General features: G+C 44.6%; 1 protein-coding gene across 5 annotated transcripts in view; it reads left to right on the forward strand.

Annotated features, from left to right (window-relative positions):
- The first annotated feature begins 8,887 nt into the window (after positions 1 to 8,887).
- LOC146202314 (uncharacterized) overlaps positions 8,888 to 19,820 on the forward strand; it is a 64,681-nt gene continuing 53,748 nt past the window's right edge. Inside the window, exon 1 of one of the 5 annotated variants that reach the window (XM_084588076.1) lies at positions 8,888 to 9,037. In XM_084588076.1, coding sequence (XP_084444202.1) covers positions 8,914 to 9,037 — 124 coding nt within the window. In that variant the 5' untranslated portion in view covers positions 8,888 to 8,913. The other 4 variants (XM_084588081.1, XM_084588075.1, XM_084588079.1 and 1 more) reach the window with 4 other exon arrangements.

The following is a 19,820-nucleotide window of genomic DNA, read 5'->3' on the forward strand; positions in this document are numbered from 1 at the left end:
AGTGTGAAACGGACAGCTTTGGGACTGTAAATCTTCTGCGTAACAATATAGTTACGCTTCCGAAGAGCATTGTGTATCAGAATTTTTCACGAGCTGTCACAAGCATTTCAGCGTTCTTTTCTTTTTTTTATCGAACGTATTATTATGAATCATGTCATGTACACGGTCTGCTTGTCGAGTGTGACTCGAAACTAGACCCCTCGACGAAAATGGTTCCCGTGCCCTTAACTTCCCCTCATAGAGACTGATATAAAAATTTTCAGCCACATTACCAGTGTTTACATATAAAAAGTAGAGCACCCGCTACAAGAAGCCCTCGATCGAACCCTGAAAAACAGCTAAATTCAATATTACCATCAAAAAGCAAATTCACCGCTTTTTTTTTTTTTTGTCATTTGGCCTATAAGCAAAATTAAAAGTCTTATATATTACAAAGAACTTTTTACCCTTCTGACTTGACGCTTTAATTGTACTTGGAATAGTTTAATTGAAATATCCCGCCTGCCTTCTGTAGGATTAAATTAGAGATGCCAAAGCACTTTTTTCTTCCCTGCGCTAGAAGCTACTGACGGCAGGCACATTCTCTCGCGAAAAGACGCCGTCTGCTTCGTTTTACTATCGCACTCTACGAGCGATTGTCCGCTCGTGCTTCCAGTTATATGTGGGATTCCAGTACTGACGTCAACGTACCCCCCCCCCCCCCCCCCCCCTATCGTGTCGATTGTTTCGATTAAATTTGCGAGCAGTGCGTAATTTGAGAAGTATTTACTCCGTTTAACGAGTCCAGCTCAAATAATTATGAGGTTTGTCATCTCTGTTCACGTTGGATTCACTGTTTACCTTTGGTAATCTCTAGTTTAATGAACATGCGTCCGGCCTCTGAATTCTTTGAGAGCAGCGTCAGCATGGAGAGAGGTGAATTAGTCAGCTGGAAGAAGGGATTTTTATCGGAAGCATATCCCTGTACTTGTTCACTTCCTCTCAGAATGTGCGCTTCCACATTTGTTCCCGCTGACGAAAGCGAGTTTTTCCATTGCAGGTGAATGGTGGCGATTATTTATCGTGGCAGTCATGAATTGCATCGTGGGCGTCGACGAATATTTAAGTACACAAAGCATTCATTTGCATTTGTACTTCCCGTTCTCAGTCTCAAAACTTTGAGTCCTGCAGCCACTCTTTCCTAAACTTCTGCACATACTTAACAGGTCTCAGTCCACCGAACTGCAGGCCAGGCAACAGCAAACTCGACGACTGCGTCAAAAAATTCCGCATGATTCCAGAAACATGGGGCGTATTTCTGTATTCGCCACTTTTACATCACAGGGACATCATGCGCTCGGAGCGATGTTCTCTTGCAGAAAGGATAATTTTAAATAACTTATGCTAAGCAAATCGTATGCTCACCGAAAACTGCGAGAACAAAAGATAGCAACAGGAACTAAAAACCGCTAAATATCCCGCCTCCCGCGATAGAACATTGTTGCCCGCTAAACAGTGTAAAAAAAAAAAAAAAAAGAGAGAACTTGGCTATACGGCACAATAAATCCAAGGCCAGCGATACTGAGAGCCTTAGCAGTTCCGAAGTGCAGATTCCACACCTGTATACGTAAAGTTTAAAAAGTTACGGCGGACACTTAGGACTGCTTGCTATGTGCTGTGTACGTCAAATTGAGATGAATCAAGAAGTTTAAGACGTGCCTTAATGTTAGTTAAGGTTATTTAGACGGCAGATTAAAGTGTAATAGTAGTAGTCACATTTATATAATGATATGGCTATCTATGAGACCAATGAAACCACGTGACTGTTCCGTTGATGTCACGCCGATTTTTAGAGACTACCTTTTACGGACACCACTGCCTCCTGGTACCGTTGCCGATGGGGCATGCATAGCTTTAATTTTAAAACTTTAAAAGAGCCTGAGCTGTCCGCTCTTTTACTGCTAGGAAGAAGTCGAGCTTACGAAACCATATAGCTTCACTTACTGGGTTTATGATCTCCAGGATTGAAAATTTTCCTTTTGTTGCGAAGGCGGTCGCTCTTTTTCGCGAGAATTTCTTGCAAGAAACTATTTCCATGGTATGGGTTGTCGAGCGATCGTTCATTGCATGTTTCATTACGGGCAGCTGCTGTCAAGAGTAAGCACGTTTCAGAGTCATGCGCATGCGCCGCATGCAAGTAAGCCCGCTCCTTAGACTCCGCAAGTGCATGGCCAATGCCTTATTTCTCGCAGTACAAAATGTATGCTGGAAAAAAAGTTTTAATAAAGATACTAAAGCGTCACTGCCATCTGACATATATATGCAACTTATGGAATAAAGACCGTCGACGAAATACGCTTAAATGTTGAAGATTTGCGCTTTGCGGTTTTTCTGTTAGTCCAGTCTATGCATCGCTTTTCCCTCAATATCTCTCATAATATTAGATGACGAACGCGATTATATCCAGAAGCTCTGGACTAGTTGAGTAATGCTTATTAACAACATGGGGCTGACTGGTTCCACGCGTACTTTCGATACCAGAAAAAATGAACTCACGCATAAGTCTAAACATGGCAGGAGTAGCCATTGACACTGATCCCTTGTCATATTATCGTCAGTTACTTACCGAAAGCCGGCTTGCTGACGACTGCTCCCCATTAAGAGATTGATAGCTCAAATGCCGACGACAATGAGAAGTAGTAGGAACGGCAGACCTTATCTCTCTCTCTCTCTCTCTCTCTCTCTCTCTCTCTCTCTCTCTCTCTCTCTCTCTCTCTCTCTCTCTCTCTCTCTCTCTCTCTCTCTCTCTTTTTTTTTTTTTATTGCTCCGACAGCTTGAATCATATAGAGGGTGTATACGTTTTCATGCGTGTATTGCACACCTGGCCCTTGCCAGCTCTGCAGTCCACTCTGCAGTCCGGAAATTGGTATTTCTTTTTTACTGTAAATATTCAGCCTTGTGAACTTATACATTGAGTGCCGACCGTACACCGGAAATTGCGATATATCCTATAGTGGTTTCCTAGCCGGTTGACATATAACGGTACCTTACGCACTAACCGTTCGTTAACACTTGGATGTAACTCGCACAACTCTACCTCTTCTTACAATGCCTCAGCAATGCGGCGCCTTTTCAGTGCAATTACTTCAACGCCACAATTCTTCCGAGGAGAATTTTTTCCCGGCTACGGGTCTTAGGCTACTGCACCTAGGGTGCCTCGATGCCAGCACCTCTGTTCTACATCAGTACCCACCTTTTATGCGGGCAGTCCTTCGAACGATTTAAACCGGCTCATGCCAAACGGAAGCGCGTTTTTATAACTGTTTCGCGCTGCCCGGATTTATTGTTTTTCGTTGCCTGCATGTTGATCGCTAGCATTTCGCCTTTTGGTAGCTTTGAACGCGCTGGTAGTGACGCTGTGTATCAATTGCGCCCCAGCTATGGCCTCCATGAGCTTTCAAGGTATATTCTATTTCCTCGTCTCGTTATTATTTTTTTAGCTTCCTTAACCGTTGTTTCTTTCTTTTTTTTTTTATATATGCTTTTCATAGCTATATATTTTTGAACAGCTGGTCCCTCAGCAGCCTGTGCGGCCAAAATGTTTTCCTGTATGCTATATCTGTACAGGCGGTACATTTACGGGATTATCTTACTTTAAAAATTAAGAGGCGGGGAGAGAGGTACTTGACTTTATAGGGCAATTTTTTTTTAATCTACACCAGCTACACTAGTGCAGCAAAAATCCATTGTAAGTATAGATTTCCTACACTGGTGTAACTGGTGTAGGAAATAGCTCTTATTAATGCAGTTTAAGATCGGCAACGTATCCGATTCTTGTAGAGACCGTGGCGTTCTCTGCGTTTTTTCGTGACATGCCCTAATGTAAAGTAGAAAAAAGGTAATGCGCAAATTTTGTTGTGTGAATTGGATGAATGTTTGCATAAATAAAAGCTAAGCTCTTAATTGTAGATTATTCGCACGAATGCGACATTTACGAACGAGAAATTCTTCATGTCCAATTTTATTTTTTCTAGCCTTTCATCATTTATCCCCACCTGCACTCGTAGCATTTTAGCGGGAACCTCAGCTCATTTGCATGCACTCTTCACCAACTATCAATGCGTGCCGTTGCAGTTACACTTTAATTGTAGTTTTAGATGTGAAATCGAGATAATTCTCACAACGAAACTTGCAACGCATAGCGCCTAATCCATATGTACACGGATACGTGAGGTCTTTAATTTGGCTCCAGAGGTTTTTCGAAAGAATTTTTCGTTATGGTTTTAAAGTTAAGTCGCACGTATTTAATACGGACTAGGTAAAGAGGAGCTTATAGAGTTGGCACAAGTCAGTTGGAAAAGTTTGTTACGATTCTTACACTAACAGTGATCGCGCAGCCCTCATGGAATCAGTGATATTGAACCGTCCGCGGGGCGAAGCGGTGTTTCCAGGAAGGAGGGCTCTTGGGTACGAAACTTGAAAATATGAAAATACCAGGTTTTCTCCCCAAACAAATTACCCTATGCTGTACATGTATAAAAAAAAATGATTTAGGCCGCCGCGGCGGTGGAGCGGTTAGTGCGCTCGACTACTGTGTCCAGGATGCGGGATCGAATCTCGGCCTCGGCGGCCGCTTTTCGCCGCAGGCGGACAGCAAAGCGCCCGTGTGCTGAGCGGTGTCAGCGCACGTTAAAGAACCCCAGATGGTCGACATTCCAGTATCCCTCCAATACGGTATCTCTTATAGCCGGAGTAGCTTTGGGATGTTAAACCCTGTAGATCGGTTTGGTTTACATGGTTTATGGGGTTTGGTTTAGTTGGTTTATGGGGTTTAACGTCCCAAAGCGACTAAGGCTATGAGAGACGTGACGCCGTAGTGGAGGGCTTCGGAAATTTTTACCACCTGGGGTTCTTTGACGTGCACAGATATCGCACAGCACACGGGCGCCTTGCTTTTCGCCTCCATATAAACACGGCCGCAGCAGCCGGGATTCGATCCACATCCTTGAGCACAGTCTAGTCGAGCGCCTAACCACGGCACCACCGCGGCGAGGCAAACCCCGTAAATAAAAACAAAAATGATTTTGGAGTATCGCTAAAGTAGCGCGCCCTGCTCGAAAACTGGAATAATCGTTACTATTTTCCAAATTTGCATTACATTCCAGGTTAGATATCCGACAGGTGGTAGAAAAAATAGTACACAGGGTTTCGTGCAGTTTGAGACAATGGCTTTAGGCGTCGCACATTCTGCAAGCATAAAACTGAAGTCGTTCAGCCGAGCGTGAACAACTGACTCAACAAAATGTGTTATTAATATTGAAATAACCAGTCAGCCACTGTAGAAAACTATCTGAATTTTACAACGTCTGAATTACGTAGAAAGCGGTACTTTATAGCCTGTGTGAGGTGGGTAAATTTTGCGCCACTTTCAGTGAGTTAACTTCATCTCCGGAAGTGTTAATTTGGTCGCGATGGCTATACACTATATATAGGAACGAAAGTGTAGTTCGGAACAAATGTGGATTACGGTCGTTAAACCTAACGGCAAACAAAAACGTTTTAACGATACTGAAACTGTAAACCAAGATAAATGTGTCATTTCCAAAGAGCTTCACTGGGGCTTTTCTGCACGATTTTAATGTCATAATGAGGATAGAACCAGTCGATGAAAGCATGAAGCACACAGAGCAACTACATCCAGCGAAACTGCTAAATGCGTGTTTTTGTTCACCAGCCCTTTTCAATCTTTTAAAGTGGTTCATTACAAATTTTGGCAATGTGTTTATTAACAGGGTTACCCTTGCTTTCAGGTGCGTTTATTTCTGGAGCACAGGTATGGAGGTTACACACAACTGACTAGTGTGTAGCATGTTCGTGTCAAATGATGATGATAAATCCTTCATCAGAAAATATGACTCCTTGTCCTAAGCACCTGTGGCGTGGTATTAGCAAACGCATAGCGGTTGCGTCAAATAAAGTGAGCTTGCCGGCCGCACATTGAGGCGAGTGCTTTCTGCAGTGAGCGCCGTAAAACTTGCCTAGTACCATCGTACTGATGACAGTCGAGTACAACTCCTTCGAAAGTGATACTAAAGTTGCTCGCGTTGCCGTGCTGCTCCTAACATAATCGTGGGGGAATTTCCGGCTTTGAAAATCAGGACGCCTCCAGGGTTTTGAACGGTTGCGTGGATTAACAAGCAGGAAATTTAAAAGTTAGAAAACCGTCCTCTTTTCTTTGGAAGGGGCACTGCTTGCAGTTCACAAAGGCAAAAATATAAAAATAATAAATAAATAACTGAAGCATTCTATGTATAGGTACCTCGGCAGCTCGGAAGTTGTTTAAATATAAATTGATTATCAGATAATTACCGTGCACCTCTGGTCGTTCGTATTCCACCACAAATTGATTATTAGCTAATTAAGAGCGAGAAATACTTCCGAGTCCAATATGCAGCCATGAAAAAGGATACTTGAACTTGATCCCGACGAAATGAAATAGCGCAAACTTAAGCGTCCTATACTGCCAAGGTCTTTGGTAGATCTAGTAGCCACGAAAGTCTACTAGAGGTTTCATTGTACGGGAATTCAACCAGCTGTTACGTCGATTGGAAGATAATCAAGTGTCCCTTCTGCAAGGACAGATTTATTACAAGGCTCTCGTGTGCTGTGTGATGTCAGCGCACGTTAAAGAAAGGTCGATATTTCCAGAGCCCCTCACTAGGGTGCCTCTTATATCCTGAGTCGATTTGAGAGTTAAACCCCAGAAACAAAACCACATTTCTTGCAGATGAAGACGGGTATTGCCATACGGTATGCTGCTTTCCGAATTTCATAGAGGGGGCATTAGTTTCGAGAGGTCACGCGCAGAGTGAAATACGTTTATGCTATGCATGTTATGTTTTTTTTTTTTTTTTTTCGAACAAACCAGGAACAACTTACGCAAAACCTGTGCACCCTCCCAGCGCTTCAGCGCGCATGTTCTGCATGGCCAGCACTGGACCATCGCAGAAGCTGTGTGTGTGCGCGGAGTGGTGCGGATAAGATTTTTTTTTTTTTTTTTTTTTATCGAAGTATGTGCCCTCCAATCGACGCGACGCCGCTTCGAGGTGACTCTAAAAGGCGGGGAAAGCTCTACTGATTAGCTCCTGTACAGAAGCTCCATCACCAGTATGGATACCTGAAAGACCATGGCTTTATTTACCCTATACATACGTACTCCTGGCATGCATGCACGCTGTTTGCGTTGAGTATCGCTGTCATGTGACACTTCCGAGTTTTCCCAGTATTAAGCAGCAACGCCTTATATTATCTCTGTTTGCGTTCTGCTTAAATATCTGCGCATTTCGCTTTCGGTGAGCGCAGGTGAATGCGAAGGAAAACATGAATTACTGCGGCTGTTCTATAAACGTACAGCGCCTGACCAGTGATGCTGAACAATTCCAACGCGCAAGCTCCAGCTTGGCTGTCGCTGTTCGACACGCGCAAAACGAAGAGGACGGTGCGGATGCCACGCAACCTTTTCCTCTTAAAAGGAATATAGAGAAGTAGAAATGGCAAAGTATTACGGATTCTGCACAGTGAGCACAGACGACACATATAGTCTGTTCGTTAATCTCGAAAGGGTACGTAAAGGCGTAGCGTATTTTTTTTAACACCTAGTTAAGTAATCTGCAAATAACAAGGCAGTTTCGCGGTTGGATTCGCCGATAAGAATGGTAAACAAGCTGATAACTGCTGACGCTAGAAGCACGCGCAGCCAGGGTAATGGTGGCGACAAGGTTTCCCTGGTAGTAAAATGGGCGCGCACAACTGTCTCGGCGACCTAAACAACGTCTAGCGTACGCTGCCTCCATACGCTCTCGTTGCGTAACTCCGTGATTTAGAATACGTGCGCGGGTCAAACAACTGCGACGCGGCATGATTTCACCACGGGCGGAGGGATTTAAGGCTTTCACAGAGGGCGGCCCGGTTGGAAGGGGGTCCTAGTTTCGCAATAGATTCCTGGTGATCTCTCTCTCTCTCTCTCTCTCTCTCTCTCTCTCTCTCTCTCTCTCTCTCTCTCTCTCTCTCACACACACACACACACACACACACACACACACACACACACACACACACACACACACACATGCACGCACGTTATACATACACACATACATACATACATACATACATACATACATACATACATACATACATACATACATACATACATACATACATACATACATACATACATACGTACGTACATACATACATACATACATACATACATACATACATACATACATACATGCATACATACATACATACATACATACATACATACATACATACATACATACATACATACATACATACATACATGCGGCTGTCTATGCTCAAATCTGCCATAGTGGACCGGTGGTTGGGCGAGGACAGGAAAATTGCGCCTTGCAACAACGTATTAAAAAAGGTATCGTCCAGTAATAATCTTCCCTTTAACCGCGTCTCTTCTTCCCTGGTAGCAGTGATCATATCATCAATAAAATGTCGATGCCGGAAATAATGGCATCGGTATCCCGCTCTAAAGGAATATGAAGTGCATTCTCAACAGAGACAGCAAGTTGCTAATTGAACAGCGCTCCAGTTGCTTTAGCTATGGTGATACCTTGTCATACAGACCTTCGGCTGCGTTTCGCATTCTGCTTATTAACCGATTCTCCGAAGCTTCACGCGAAATGAGAGGTGAGGCACGGTCCTGCAGAGGCAGACACTTTATCACAACGCGCTGATAGGAGGCCGCGCTGTTAGTCACTCGCTGACCTCGACCGTGCACAATCATCGCGTTTAAGTGACGACGCCGAGGCACAGTCACCCGTACCGACGACTGGGCGAACACCCGCCGGCTGTGCTGCGTGGGCCGCATACCGAAGGGCGAGGACGCGTGCTTCATGGAAGGCCCCGCCGAGCCGCTACCAGGCGGAGCTACCGTCGAGGGGTCGTCTGCTCCGCGGTCGTCTGCTACCGCTTCGCAACACATGTCTTGGGCGTCTTCGGAATGTATATTCGAAAGTCGTGAGTTTTCTGCTACGTCGATGCCTCCTGTGAGTGTGTTTTGTGCGGTTACCAAATAGGCGCTGGCCTTATGAGCATGGCGTTTGACTGGTTTGACTGCGACGCCGACGGCAAGACAGCTTTATCAAGCTGCGCGGCACCCCATCGTTTTGCTTAGGTGAGAGGAACACTGGCCGTTTCACCGGAGGTGACCAATCTTTTCCCCGCCCACTGCTAAATCGTTTTTTTTTTACTTTCGCTGACTCTTTAGATCACTTTCGGCAAGGCATGCTGACTGCTCGATATGCCAGTTCGCAGACACTTGTATTCGTGTTCTTAAACTAAAATGCAGCGCGCGCATTGCAGCGGTTATTCATGCGCCGGTGGGCGATGTGCAGAACACTGAGAAAGAATCTCGCTTACAAGCTTAAATAACAAGTTGTTAAAGGAAGCGCGTGGAGATACCGCGTCGATTTTTTCTGTACCTTTATTCATGGGGTTAGAGAGCCGATCGCTGGCAGCGTAGAGGCGCGAGAAGGAGGTTTCCGAAGGACTATGGACCTCGCTGTTGTCAAGTTCTTGTTTATGTGCGACGAGACAACACAAACTGCGATCCTTAAGCGTCCGCTACTGGTGCGCGCTTACAGGTCTACAGGCTGAAAAGCTCGTTAGAGCGCCAGATATAGGATATGCGTCATAAATGAGCTACGATGACGCGAGTAACGTCCCGTTATTAATTATCACATAGCACACAATGCGAAATATACCCGAGATCATGCTTTTAAAGTATCGCGTTTGAACCACTCGCTACAAAATGACAGACTACAATGATGTGTAATGTAAATTTGCGAAATTGTGTTGAAAACAAGTGCAGAAAAGCATAAAATTGCACAGAAAAAAAGAAACAAACACGTTTTTTTTTTTAATTTTTCGCAAGCAAAGCATCGGAAGAAAGCACAACGCCTTTGCATCGGCAGGAGTACAAAAGGGTCCAACACCTCGTTATGAACAAATTAGATAAGTATACTCTATTTTGAAACGGCCCAGGTGCTGTGCTGTTATCATATCTCAAATGCGGATTGACGTTATTTGCGACGGAGTCGACAATGTCTGGGTTATCCAAAATCATGCTCTCCGTATAATTACCTCCACTGATTTCCGATGAGCCGTTCTGGATATTTATTGCCCTTTCAGAATTCTCCCACTGTCATCACAACTCCATTTCAGGTTGGCAGCGCTTATTGTTCGTGCACGTAATAAGTGCATTGTCCCTAATAGTTTTGAGTCATCGAAGCTCTTAATGGCGATCACACTTGACTTGCTGAGCAACCTAACTGCTACAACTGAAAGCTAGCACCAGATTATGCAAACCAAAAAGCGTGGTGAATGCAGATGACGACCACCCTCACTGATCCCCGAGAGTGCGCATGGCAGAGCAAAACAACCTCTCTGGCTGTTGCACTGGCCAATGAAATGTGCGCCGGGTGATCGCGATGTTTGAGCCACTTGACTATGACTATTTCTTATTCGATTTTGAATGCTTTTTCTGTTCGTCATTGGCCCAAGCACTTCCACATTCCCGTTTTTGCTTGGACCAGCCATGCGGTACTGCGAAATAGCAAGAAAAGAAGCGTTGTTATTCTGGGGGCTGTATTTTCTAACGTTCCGTTTCCCATTTCTGATGCATTCTTTCCTTTGACGTTGCTCACCATCGCTGGGTGACGAAGCCGTGTCTTTCAAGCGTGCGCGGTTAGCGACCGGACCGTTGACTCATTATCCGCCACACCTGAGCATTGGAAGCATGATTGTGCTTAGTGGGTGCGGCGAATGGTGATGGCTATCGCCGACGGCGAGACCCACTACCTTGCGATGTCTGTGAGTGGATACTCGCTACTTTCGTGCAGACCCAACCAATGCCAGAGGACCAAATGGATACAAAATGGTGAATGGAATGTTAAAAAGAACACGGCCTCTGGTCGCGAAATTACAGGTGCGTCGCGATATTCCACCTCGGATTCCTTGCTTATTCCTTCCATGAATGAGCCGTTTTTCAGCTATGATCAGCTGGATGTTCCAGTGAAAGGGTATTTTGAGCGTCCGAACTCTGAAAGAAAGACAACGGTGTTGCTATATCTGCAAAGGCTGGCTCTGTATTCGAAGTAGCTTTCGCCAACGGGAGCTGATGTCAGAGACATTTCGATTGTGAATTACCTGCGTTGGTTACTGCCTGATATCGGCCGTAATACATGTCGGACGTTGCGGCGGTAACTGGGTATGACGGCAAGGAGTAGATGTTCTAAAAGACACAGCTTGTCTTTTAGAATGTCGCACCAAGTAGCTCAACTCTCCATTATATAAGGGAGTAGCTGATCGCAGAGCGCTCTCGAGTCTGGCCCGCTAGCTTTTTATTTGTGTATGTTCGCGCTCTTCACGGGCTTGAAAAGGGAAAAATTGCGATAAGGAGAGGGGTAAAACGGCGCTGGAATTGGGACCAAACGCACAATTACAAAAACGCTACATAATTAAAAATATTAAGAATATAAAAGCGCCAAAATCTACACTAACATCCCCGTGAATATAAGTGATATAATTCACAACGTTATGTTGAAAGGCATCTACATAATGCGATCCGCCATCTGTTTGAAGCACTGCGAAAGGTAGGCGCGAGGTGAGGCAACCTGGATGACGCGCACAATGTGACTTCCTGCAACCGTTCTTACAAGTGGTCGACAGGCGTGCAGGAACAATAACGTGTATACCGTGGGTTCCATCGTGATTGACCCGGGTCGCCTTTCGTATAGAAATGCAAACAGCTTCGCTAATGGAGTGTATTATATGTAACAATGAATCCTTTATTACTCTTGTTTGAGAGTTCAAGTACGAAGGCGCACTTCGAAAACAGGTTAATAGTGCAATAAATCACGCCGGGAGAGATCATTTATTTTTATTTATTTCAGATACTGTCAATCCCCATTGGGATTTTTACAGGATGGGCATATATTTGAACGCGGACTATAATAATGGCGATACAAAGGTTACAAATACATTAATATAGAAGAAAAGCAGTTGGCAGGTAATAAACAATGTCATACACAGCATATCTGCTAGGTAATAATGCAGTTATACGTGGTAAATAATGTAGTAATACAATAGCTTTCTTGTACAGTAATGTAAATGGCCTGTTATATTTGGTTCGAAATGGTTTACGCATTATGTACTAGTTCTTCTATAAAGTTTACAAATTTCGACAATGTTGTTGTATTAGTGATGCGTGGATCCAAACCGTTCCATTCCGTAACTGATTCATGCTTCATTAGGTGCCTAAATCCACACATTTCTGTACGTCACAGGCATGATAAATGTGGGATTTCCGCTGGCGCTTAATGAACATCGTGAGGCATCGTTTTTTTTTTTTTTTTTTTTTTTTTTTTTTTTTTTTTTTTTGTCTAGCGTTGTATTTACATTGAGCAGCTGCGAGAAAGAGAGGATTAGGTGAGAGGATACAAGGGGATCCTCTTATATCCTCTCACCTAGTCCTCTTGGAGTAGTGTCCTCACGGTTGCGCCATAATGCTCATTTGTGCCCTCCACGCCTGGAGAAAGATACGATTCGCGTGCGCGGCAGCAGCTACGAACGGGCAGCGCCAATCATGCTGCTTCCCTCGCCCTCAACGAACAACGAGGAAGAAATGTGCATCGCGTACTGACGATCGCGGAACCGATTCCGATCGAGTGAATTCCCGCGAACGCGATCCACTTCCCCGTAGAAGTATATCAGTCCGCACGTCGTCTCCGTCGCTCTGGAGCGCGCCTCGGAAAGGCGATGCGCACCGTTCTCTTGGCATGACGCGTCAACGCGCTGACTCGGCCGACCGAGGTAGCGGAGTTTGTGTCGCGTGGACACGGCACCTGCAGCAACCTCCCTTACTTTCATTTTTTTTTCTTTTTTTTTTCTTTTAATCGCGATCACACGCACACCGGCCGCTGGCGTTCACAGAGAGAGAGAGAGAATGGCAGAGAGTCCGCTGTCGAAGCCGCCGGCTGCTGCTGCTGCTGGATGACAGAGGAAGCGGTCGTATCTCAAGAACACCCCCACTCTCGCGCGCGCTGTGCCGTTTTTCTGCGCTCGGCATCCTGTACACGGCGTCCGTTTTCCGCCGCCTGTACGAAGAGGAACAACAACGCTGGGGCTAGCGCTCGGCTCGCTGAAGTTCACATTACGCCCCCGAGGGTGGGAAGTCGCCGCCGCATTTAATTTCGCACCAGCCATAGCGATTGATGGAAATCTGAGTCGCTGGTGGACTGCGTCGACCAGGTGAGTGCGCTGACACCCATAATGTATGCAACTCCGAACGTCAAGTGCACGATCATCTGACAGTTGATGCCCTTTGGACGACAGGGATTGCTTGAAGCGCTCTTTCACAATCTGCTTTTCACTACGTTTTTCTTCAGCTGTGAACGGCGGCTTCCCGCAAAAGCGCGAAATAATAGTAATGTCCACGGAAATGTAAGCAGTCATGTTAGCTCACTGACTCATTAAATTCAGCCATAACATAGTTAATTTTATATGCCTACTATGCCAAAAAAATATATAGACAAAGACGAGCTGCTCATGGTGGCCATTATTGATATCGAGTGCATTACTGCGCGTCGTTTGCTCATCATCCGGCAGCTGAGCAACGTCATGCTTGAGACGCGCGCTCGCCCTGTCCACCGGGGAAGCCGCTGCCCCAAACGTCAGCGTGAGCACGTAAGAGTAAACGACGCGGCTTGACGTTTGGGGCATTGGGGCCCTGTGTTGCGCGCGCAGATATGCATGCGACATTCGCCGGCGCGTAAAAAACGCAGCTCGCACGTTTTCTCGCGTACCGGTCCCTGCCGTGTGAGTGAGCCTTATGATAATAATAATAATAATAATAATAATAATAATAATAATAATAATAATAATAATAATAATAATAATAATAATAATAATAATAATAATAATAATAATAATAATAATAATTTTTTATTTCCTTCAATGATGGAGGGGGCTGCGGGTAAAAGTCGCTTTAGAAGCATGCGACTTGACAGCCCGCAGCCTCCTTTACAAGGCAAGCAACGATAGAAAAGGAAGCAGACATACTTGGCACTTGACTTGATGCGAAGTATACAAAAAAAAAAAATCATAAAGAGAGACAAATCACCTGAAAATTGCTGCTTAGCTATTTAAGAAAGCATAATTAATAAAAAGTTCACGTAATGCTCGTACATGGCGTATGAAAATCAAGACCTGGCTTTTGAAAAAAAAAAATTTAAAAGTGTTGGCAATGTGTATGATATTTTTTGTGTAGAATAATTAGCTCGCGGAGTGACTACCTTCCACTGTGCTGTGCATCTTGTGATGTAAGAATGTGTGTTCCTGGTAAGATTAGGTAAGTCATGAAGTCATTTTCTTTTACCTCCTGTTTAAAAGCTTGACTTAGCTTGTAGTTATAACGTTTAAACACGGATATTATATGTGCTTTCGGAAATAAGTCTAATGTGTTGGCATTGCAAGACAAGCTAAGTAGTACTCGAACAAATTTTTTCTGCAATATATGTATCTTCTCTAGATTCGTACGTAATGGTGTGCCCCAAACGAGCAAACAATAATACAGCGTACCAAAAAAGAGGGCGTTATAAACAAGAACCTTTATTCTGTACTGTAATAGAGCTCTCAGCCGCACCATTATATCAACTACACGAGATAGCTTGTCAAAAATTGATTCTATATGTATGACCCAAACCATTTTATGTGTGAAAATAGCTCCAAATATTTTAAAACTATCTACAATTTCAATATTTTCCTCATCATAAATGAGGTTGATGGAACTGATTTTTTGCTTAGATTTGGGCCTAAATATTACAGCTTTTGTCTTGGTTCTATTGATTTGTAGACAGTTTAGTTTTGACCATTCATGAAGAATTTTCAGAGCAATGTTAGCTTTATTCTGAAGGCTGCTAGAGTCAGGCGATGAAAATAATATACTGGCATCATCTGCGTACGATATGTACTTCGCATCTCTATAGATATTTATTAGATCATTTATACACACAACAAACAAGGACGGGCCAAAAATACTGCCTTGAGGAACGCCTCTAGTGATATGTTTTAAATCTGAGCGGGTCTATTTCAACATACTGATAGCGATTATCAAGGTAAAATTTCATAAATTTTGAACAGTGCCCTCGAATGCCATATGTTTCAAGCTTATCAAGTGGAACAGAATGAAGGATGCAATCAAATGCTTTAGTAAAATCAATATAAATACCAAGGACAATGCTCTTAACTTCAAATCGCGATAAAATAAATTCCTTTTGATGGAGTAGGGCCGATTCCGTAGATCGTCGTTTCCTAAATCCGAACTGGGCGGGAGAAATTAGGCTGTACATGTAAAAAAAAAAAACAAAAAAACTTTGAAACCTGCATTAGTATTAGTTTTTCTAACCCTTTCGAAAAAATGGGCAATATAGAAATAGGTCTATAATTTTTAATATCATTAACGTCACCTTTCTAGAATATTACCGAAAATCTGGCTATTTGGATCCGTTTAGGAAAGATAGCTCCTGACAAACAGATATTAAAAATATAGGTAATGTACGGTGAAATAATATCAAACACGTGCTTGATAGGGCGAACCTGCATGTCCTTTACATCGCAACTTGAGCTATTTTTGAGTGAAAGGAAAATTGATATCCCCTCGTGCTCCGTAAAGGGGTGAAGGAAGAGTGAAAATGGATTTCTGTTTGGCATGAATTTAATATTAGAGGACTCACTGCCATCAGGAGAGGTTACAAATGAATCATTAAAAAGTATTCGCAAGAACCCTCCCCGGAAACGCATTCGCTGATAAAACCCGCTTTCCGTGGCCACGTGCGTGGATGCGATTCGGTCAGCTACCCGCTTCAATTATTTCCCTTTTCGCCTAATTATGTTTCTCCCTCAACGGCGCTTCTCTGATGAATGTGCTCGTGACGATGTACCGATGTAATGCAGCACGCAGAAACGCACCCGGCTCCTTCCCCTGGCGTCCAGCTGCTTACCACGATGTTTCTCATTCGGTCTCGGCCATGGAGGCCGGCCGTATTTTGATGGCAAAATGCCTGTGTGCTTAAAACAAAGGCGCGTTATGGCTGCGAGTAGATTTGGAACCCGCGGCGGCGTGAACACACCGCTACGCCATCGGCACGACTTCTGCTTCGCCACACTCGACAGTTGAAGGATTATTTTACCAGTCAAATAAAACGCAAGAAAGAACAACGCGGGACAAAGGCTAGAGTGACCTTGTTCTTCTTTGGCCGGCAAAATAATCCTTCAGCATGACATACCAACTGGCTCACCATACAGCCTCGCTTCTCCATAGTTGGCTGAGGACACGTAGCCTGAGCGAATATATCTTATAGCGTGAAAGCACTATACTTCACGGGGTAAACAGGGTTTATAAGTCTGAATCCTGGGATCAACTCGGGCTTCGCTATTAAGCCGAGAGGGTGAGATCAGAATCCAGACTTCTTCGGATCCCGAGTTATAGACACGCTGCCCTTATAAGGCCACGCAGACACGTTCGTACGGCTTGGCTCAAGCGGGGCTTCATATCTATTCGCTTTTTGCAACTTCGCCCAAATGCATCACGGTTCTCCTCACAGGTGTGCCTGATGGCGAGGAGACGGGGCGTCAATTGCCTCTAATCGCTACCAAGATAAATTACTCCAAACTGGTGCGTTCGCGCGTTGTACTAGGTTTAGCCACGTTGAACATATGCAGAATATTTTTCTTTTACGTGGAATAATCGTTTTGCTAAAAAGTGAGGCTGAAAAAAAGATTTTTTTTTTTTTTGACAGCAAAGATGCAGGCAAAGACATCGTTTAAAAAGGTACTTCGGTACAGACGACGTTAATGTTGCAGTGGCCAAGGGAAGAAACAGAGTGAAACTATCACTCCGCGGTTTAAAACAGGACAGGGAGGCTGCCGTAAGTTTTCTCTAAGCTGCATGCCCACTCTAGTGTCGTTTTTTGCGCGGCAGTCCGCGTGTCCACCCACTGCAGGTATCTGCACGGGCCATCGGTATCACTATCCGGTGTTTCGGAAACGCTCTATATAGTCTCTTTCTCTCTCTCTCTCTCTCTCTCTCTGCAATGAGATGTCTTTGTGCCATTCAGAGCACGCACTTGGCTCCTCTCCAGCATAGCGTAATTTTATCGCACCATCTTCCGACTCTTCTCAGTTCTCGAAGCAACGAAATAATCAATAAATAGCTTACGTGTCTGCTGCCAAGCAGCACGGTAGCATGCATGCGTGCGCAGGCACGGCAGCACAGCACATTCTCCCGGTAGCTATGCGCAGCGAGTATACGGGCGTGGACCGAAGTAAAGGCGCAGCACGTTGTCGTCGGTCTCTAACTCGGCCTACCCACTGGCTGAAAAAAAAAAAAAAGAAAAAAGAAAAAAAAAAGATACCAAGCGTGGAATGCGGTATGGTATGTGCAGAGTATGTATAGTTCGACACGCTGCAGTGCACGTGGTCAGGGACGGCCATGGTTGTGGAGGGCTCCAGATTGGTGCTGACTACCTGCTTTTTCAGTATACGCTGGCACAGGAGCGCTTTTGCATCAACCTTTCATTGAAATGTGCTCTCCGTGGCCGGAATTTGAACCCGCGACCTTGGGATCAGCAGCAAACCCCCCCCCCCCCCCCCCCCCCACACACACACACACACACTTCTTTCTTCTCCAAAAAAAGAAGAAAACATTGAGTCTCGGCGATTGGTACGAAACCTGTAATGTGCACTCGGCTAAGTGGTACGCATCTGGATCGATAGCGCAGGAGTGAACGCACAGGGACAGCGTGCTTTCTGCATCTTTCCAAGTGACAGCCTGTAATGCTGCAGCCATTTGGGCGGCAGGCGCTGTACGGCACATGACCAAGCCTCTTTCTCTCGGCGACCTCGAACATATGCGAGAAGAAACGAATGCGTTGGCATATTCGTAGAAAATATAAGCGCGTGCTTCGGCGTTTACTTTGTCATTGAAAATGTGTCGGTCGCATCGCAACGTTATTTTCCTCTCCCAAGCTTATAGAGCAGGTGGACTCGCGCGACATTTTCCCCCGGACTTGCCCCCGATATAAGCAGTTTCTAACGCTGTTTACGTAAGTCGTTGAATCGCTGCAACTGTTTAACTTCATATTATTGCTTTTTTTTTTTCTGCGCTAATCGAATACTTGGAGCATTTATTGGCAGGAAATTCGGCGCATAATATTGGGAAGTTTATTAGTATTTGTCAATAGAATAATATATGTCACGAAACATATTATGCGCTCCTAAAACACCGTGGTTACAAATTATATCCCGTACTGTTATTTGCGCAGAAATATGATGTTCGCTGAAAGCATGTTCACAAAAACATAAATGGATGATGATGATGACGACAAGTTTTATGACGCAAGGGCACCTTCGGCTCAAGACCACTATTGCACAAGGTAATTTTTCTTCACTTAAGCTGGGGTCAACGACCTACCAGCCAAGACGTTCTCCCCAGCAGTGAAGCATAGAACCAGGTGAAAGAAGCTTGTATCCATTTTATCATTAAAAAAAGAGGGTGGGGGGGGGGGGGGGGGGCGAACTTCGAGCTTTTCTTACGCAAAGCTGATTCTCTCTTGCAACTAGGCCACCGCTGCGGCGAAAGTCTAAATTCCTGCGCTTTTTTTTGTGTGTGTGTGTTAAAGAACAGAATTTTCTAGAGCCACACATCTTCCTGGTGGTCAGCCTAAAAATCCGACACGCTTCCTTATACAGCTTTAAAATTTGGCTTTCTCCCGCATGAAATATAGGAAAAGGCCACCTCTACATATCCGCCAAACTAAAAAAATACAGCGCACAAAAAAAAAAAAAGTTTGCAACCCTGCAAAAGAGCATTCGTTCTTATCCTAAGTAGCCGTTCTGCGAGATTTGTGCTTGACAATGTGACAAGCGTTCGAAAAGAAACCAGCTCGCGCCACTTTTCTCTATTCGATATACGTGCGCACTTTTTTACTTCATGGAAACCCCGTCACCCACTGCGCATACTACCTTCGGAACAAGCTCGCTGAATGTCTAAGCGGATCCGCAACAATGAAACATGTGGCGCTTACAAAACCACGTTGTAATGACGTCCAATCATCGAGCAAGCAGTTGGCTGGCGTGGCGTCGCGTTCCAGAACAAGGGGACGCCGTTGAGAATGCGCATTTATTATCATGAAAGCGTAGCTGTGACGACCAATTATCCTCCACGTGCTCATAAATTATTTCGTTAAGTTGCGAGGCGGTAGTCCGAAATGGTGGCGGCTGGTGGTGATAGCGCCAGCAAAATAAACTATCCCGAACATCATTTCAAGGCTGGGCCGGTATACGGCGCGCTGCTTATATACCAGACGTTTTGAGGGAAGCTGGCCACTAATTTTCAAAGACATGTTTCTTAAAGTAAAAAAAAAAAAAACATGACTTTTGTGGTATAGTAATACCAGCGTTGGCGGACGCTAGACAAAATTTCAACTAGTTAGCTAAGTTGGAATAATTGGAATAGTTAATACAAAGTGGTTATAGAGGAAATTAGTATGAGCCGCGGGGTATTAACAGCACTATCAGTTTTAGGATTTCGTAAACAAACGTCTATTTGCTTGTACCGTACTTCTCCGCCCCGCCGCGGTGGCTCAGTGTTTAGGGCGCTCCACTGCTGGACATGAGGGTGCAGGGTCGAATCGGAGAAAAGCGAGGTCTGCTGTGCGATGTCAGTGCACGTTAAAGAACC

Source organism: Amblyomma maculatum, chromosome 1 (assembly GCF_055883805.1).
Source record: "Amblyomma maculatum isolate TAMU_Amacu chromosome 1, ASM5588380v1, whole genome shotgun sequence".
In the NCBI taxonomy this organism is placed as follows: domain Eukaryota; kingdom Metazoa; phylum Arthropoda; class Arachnida; order Ixodida; family Ixodidae; genus Amblyomma; species Amblyomma maculatum.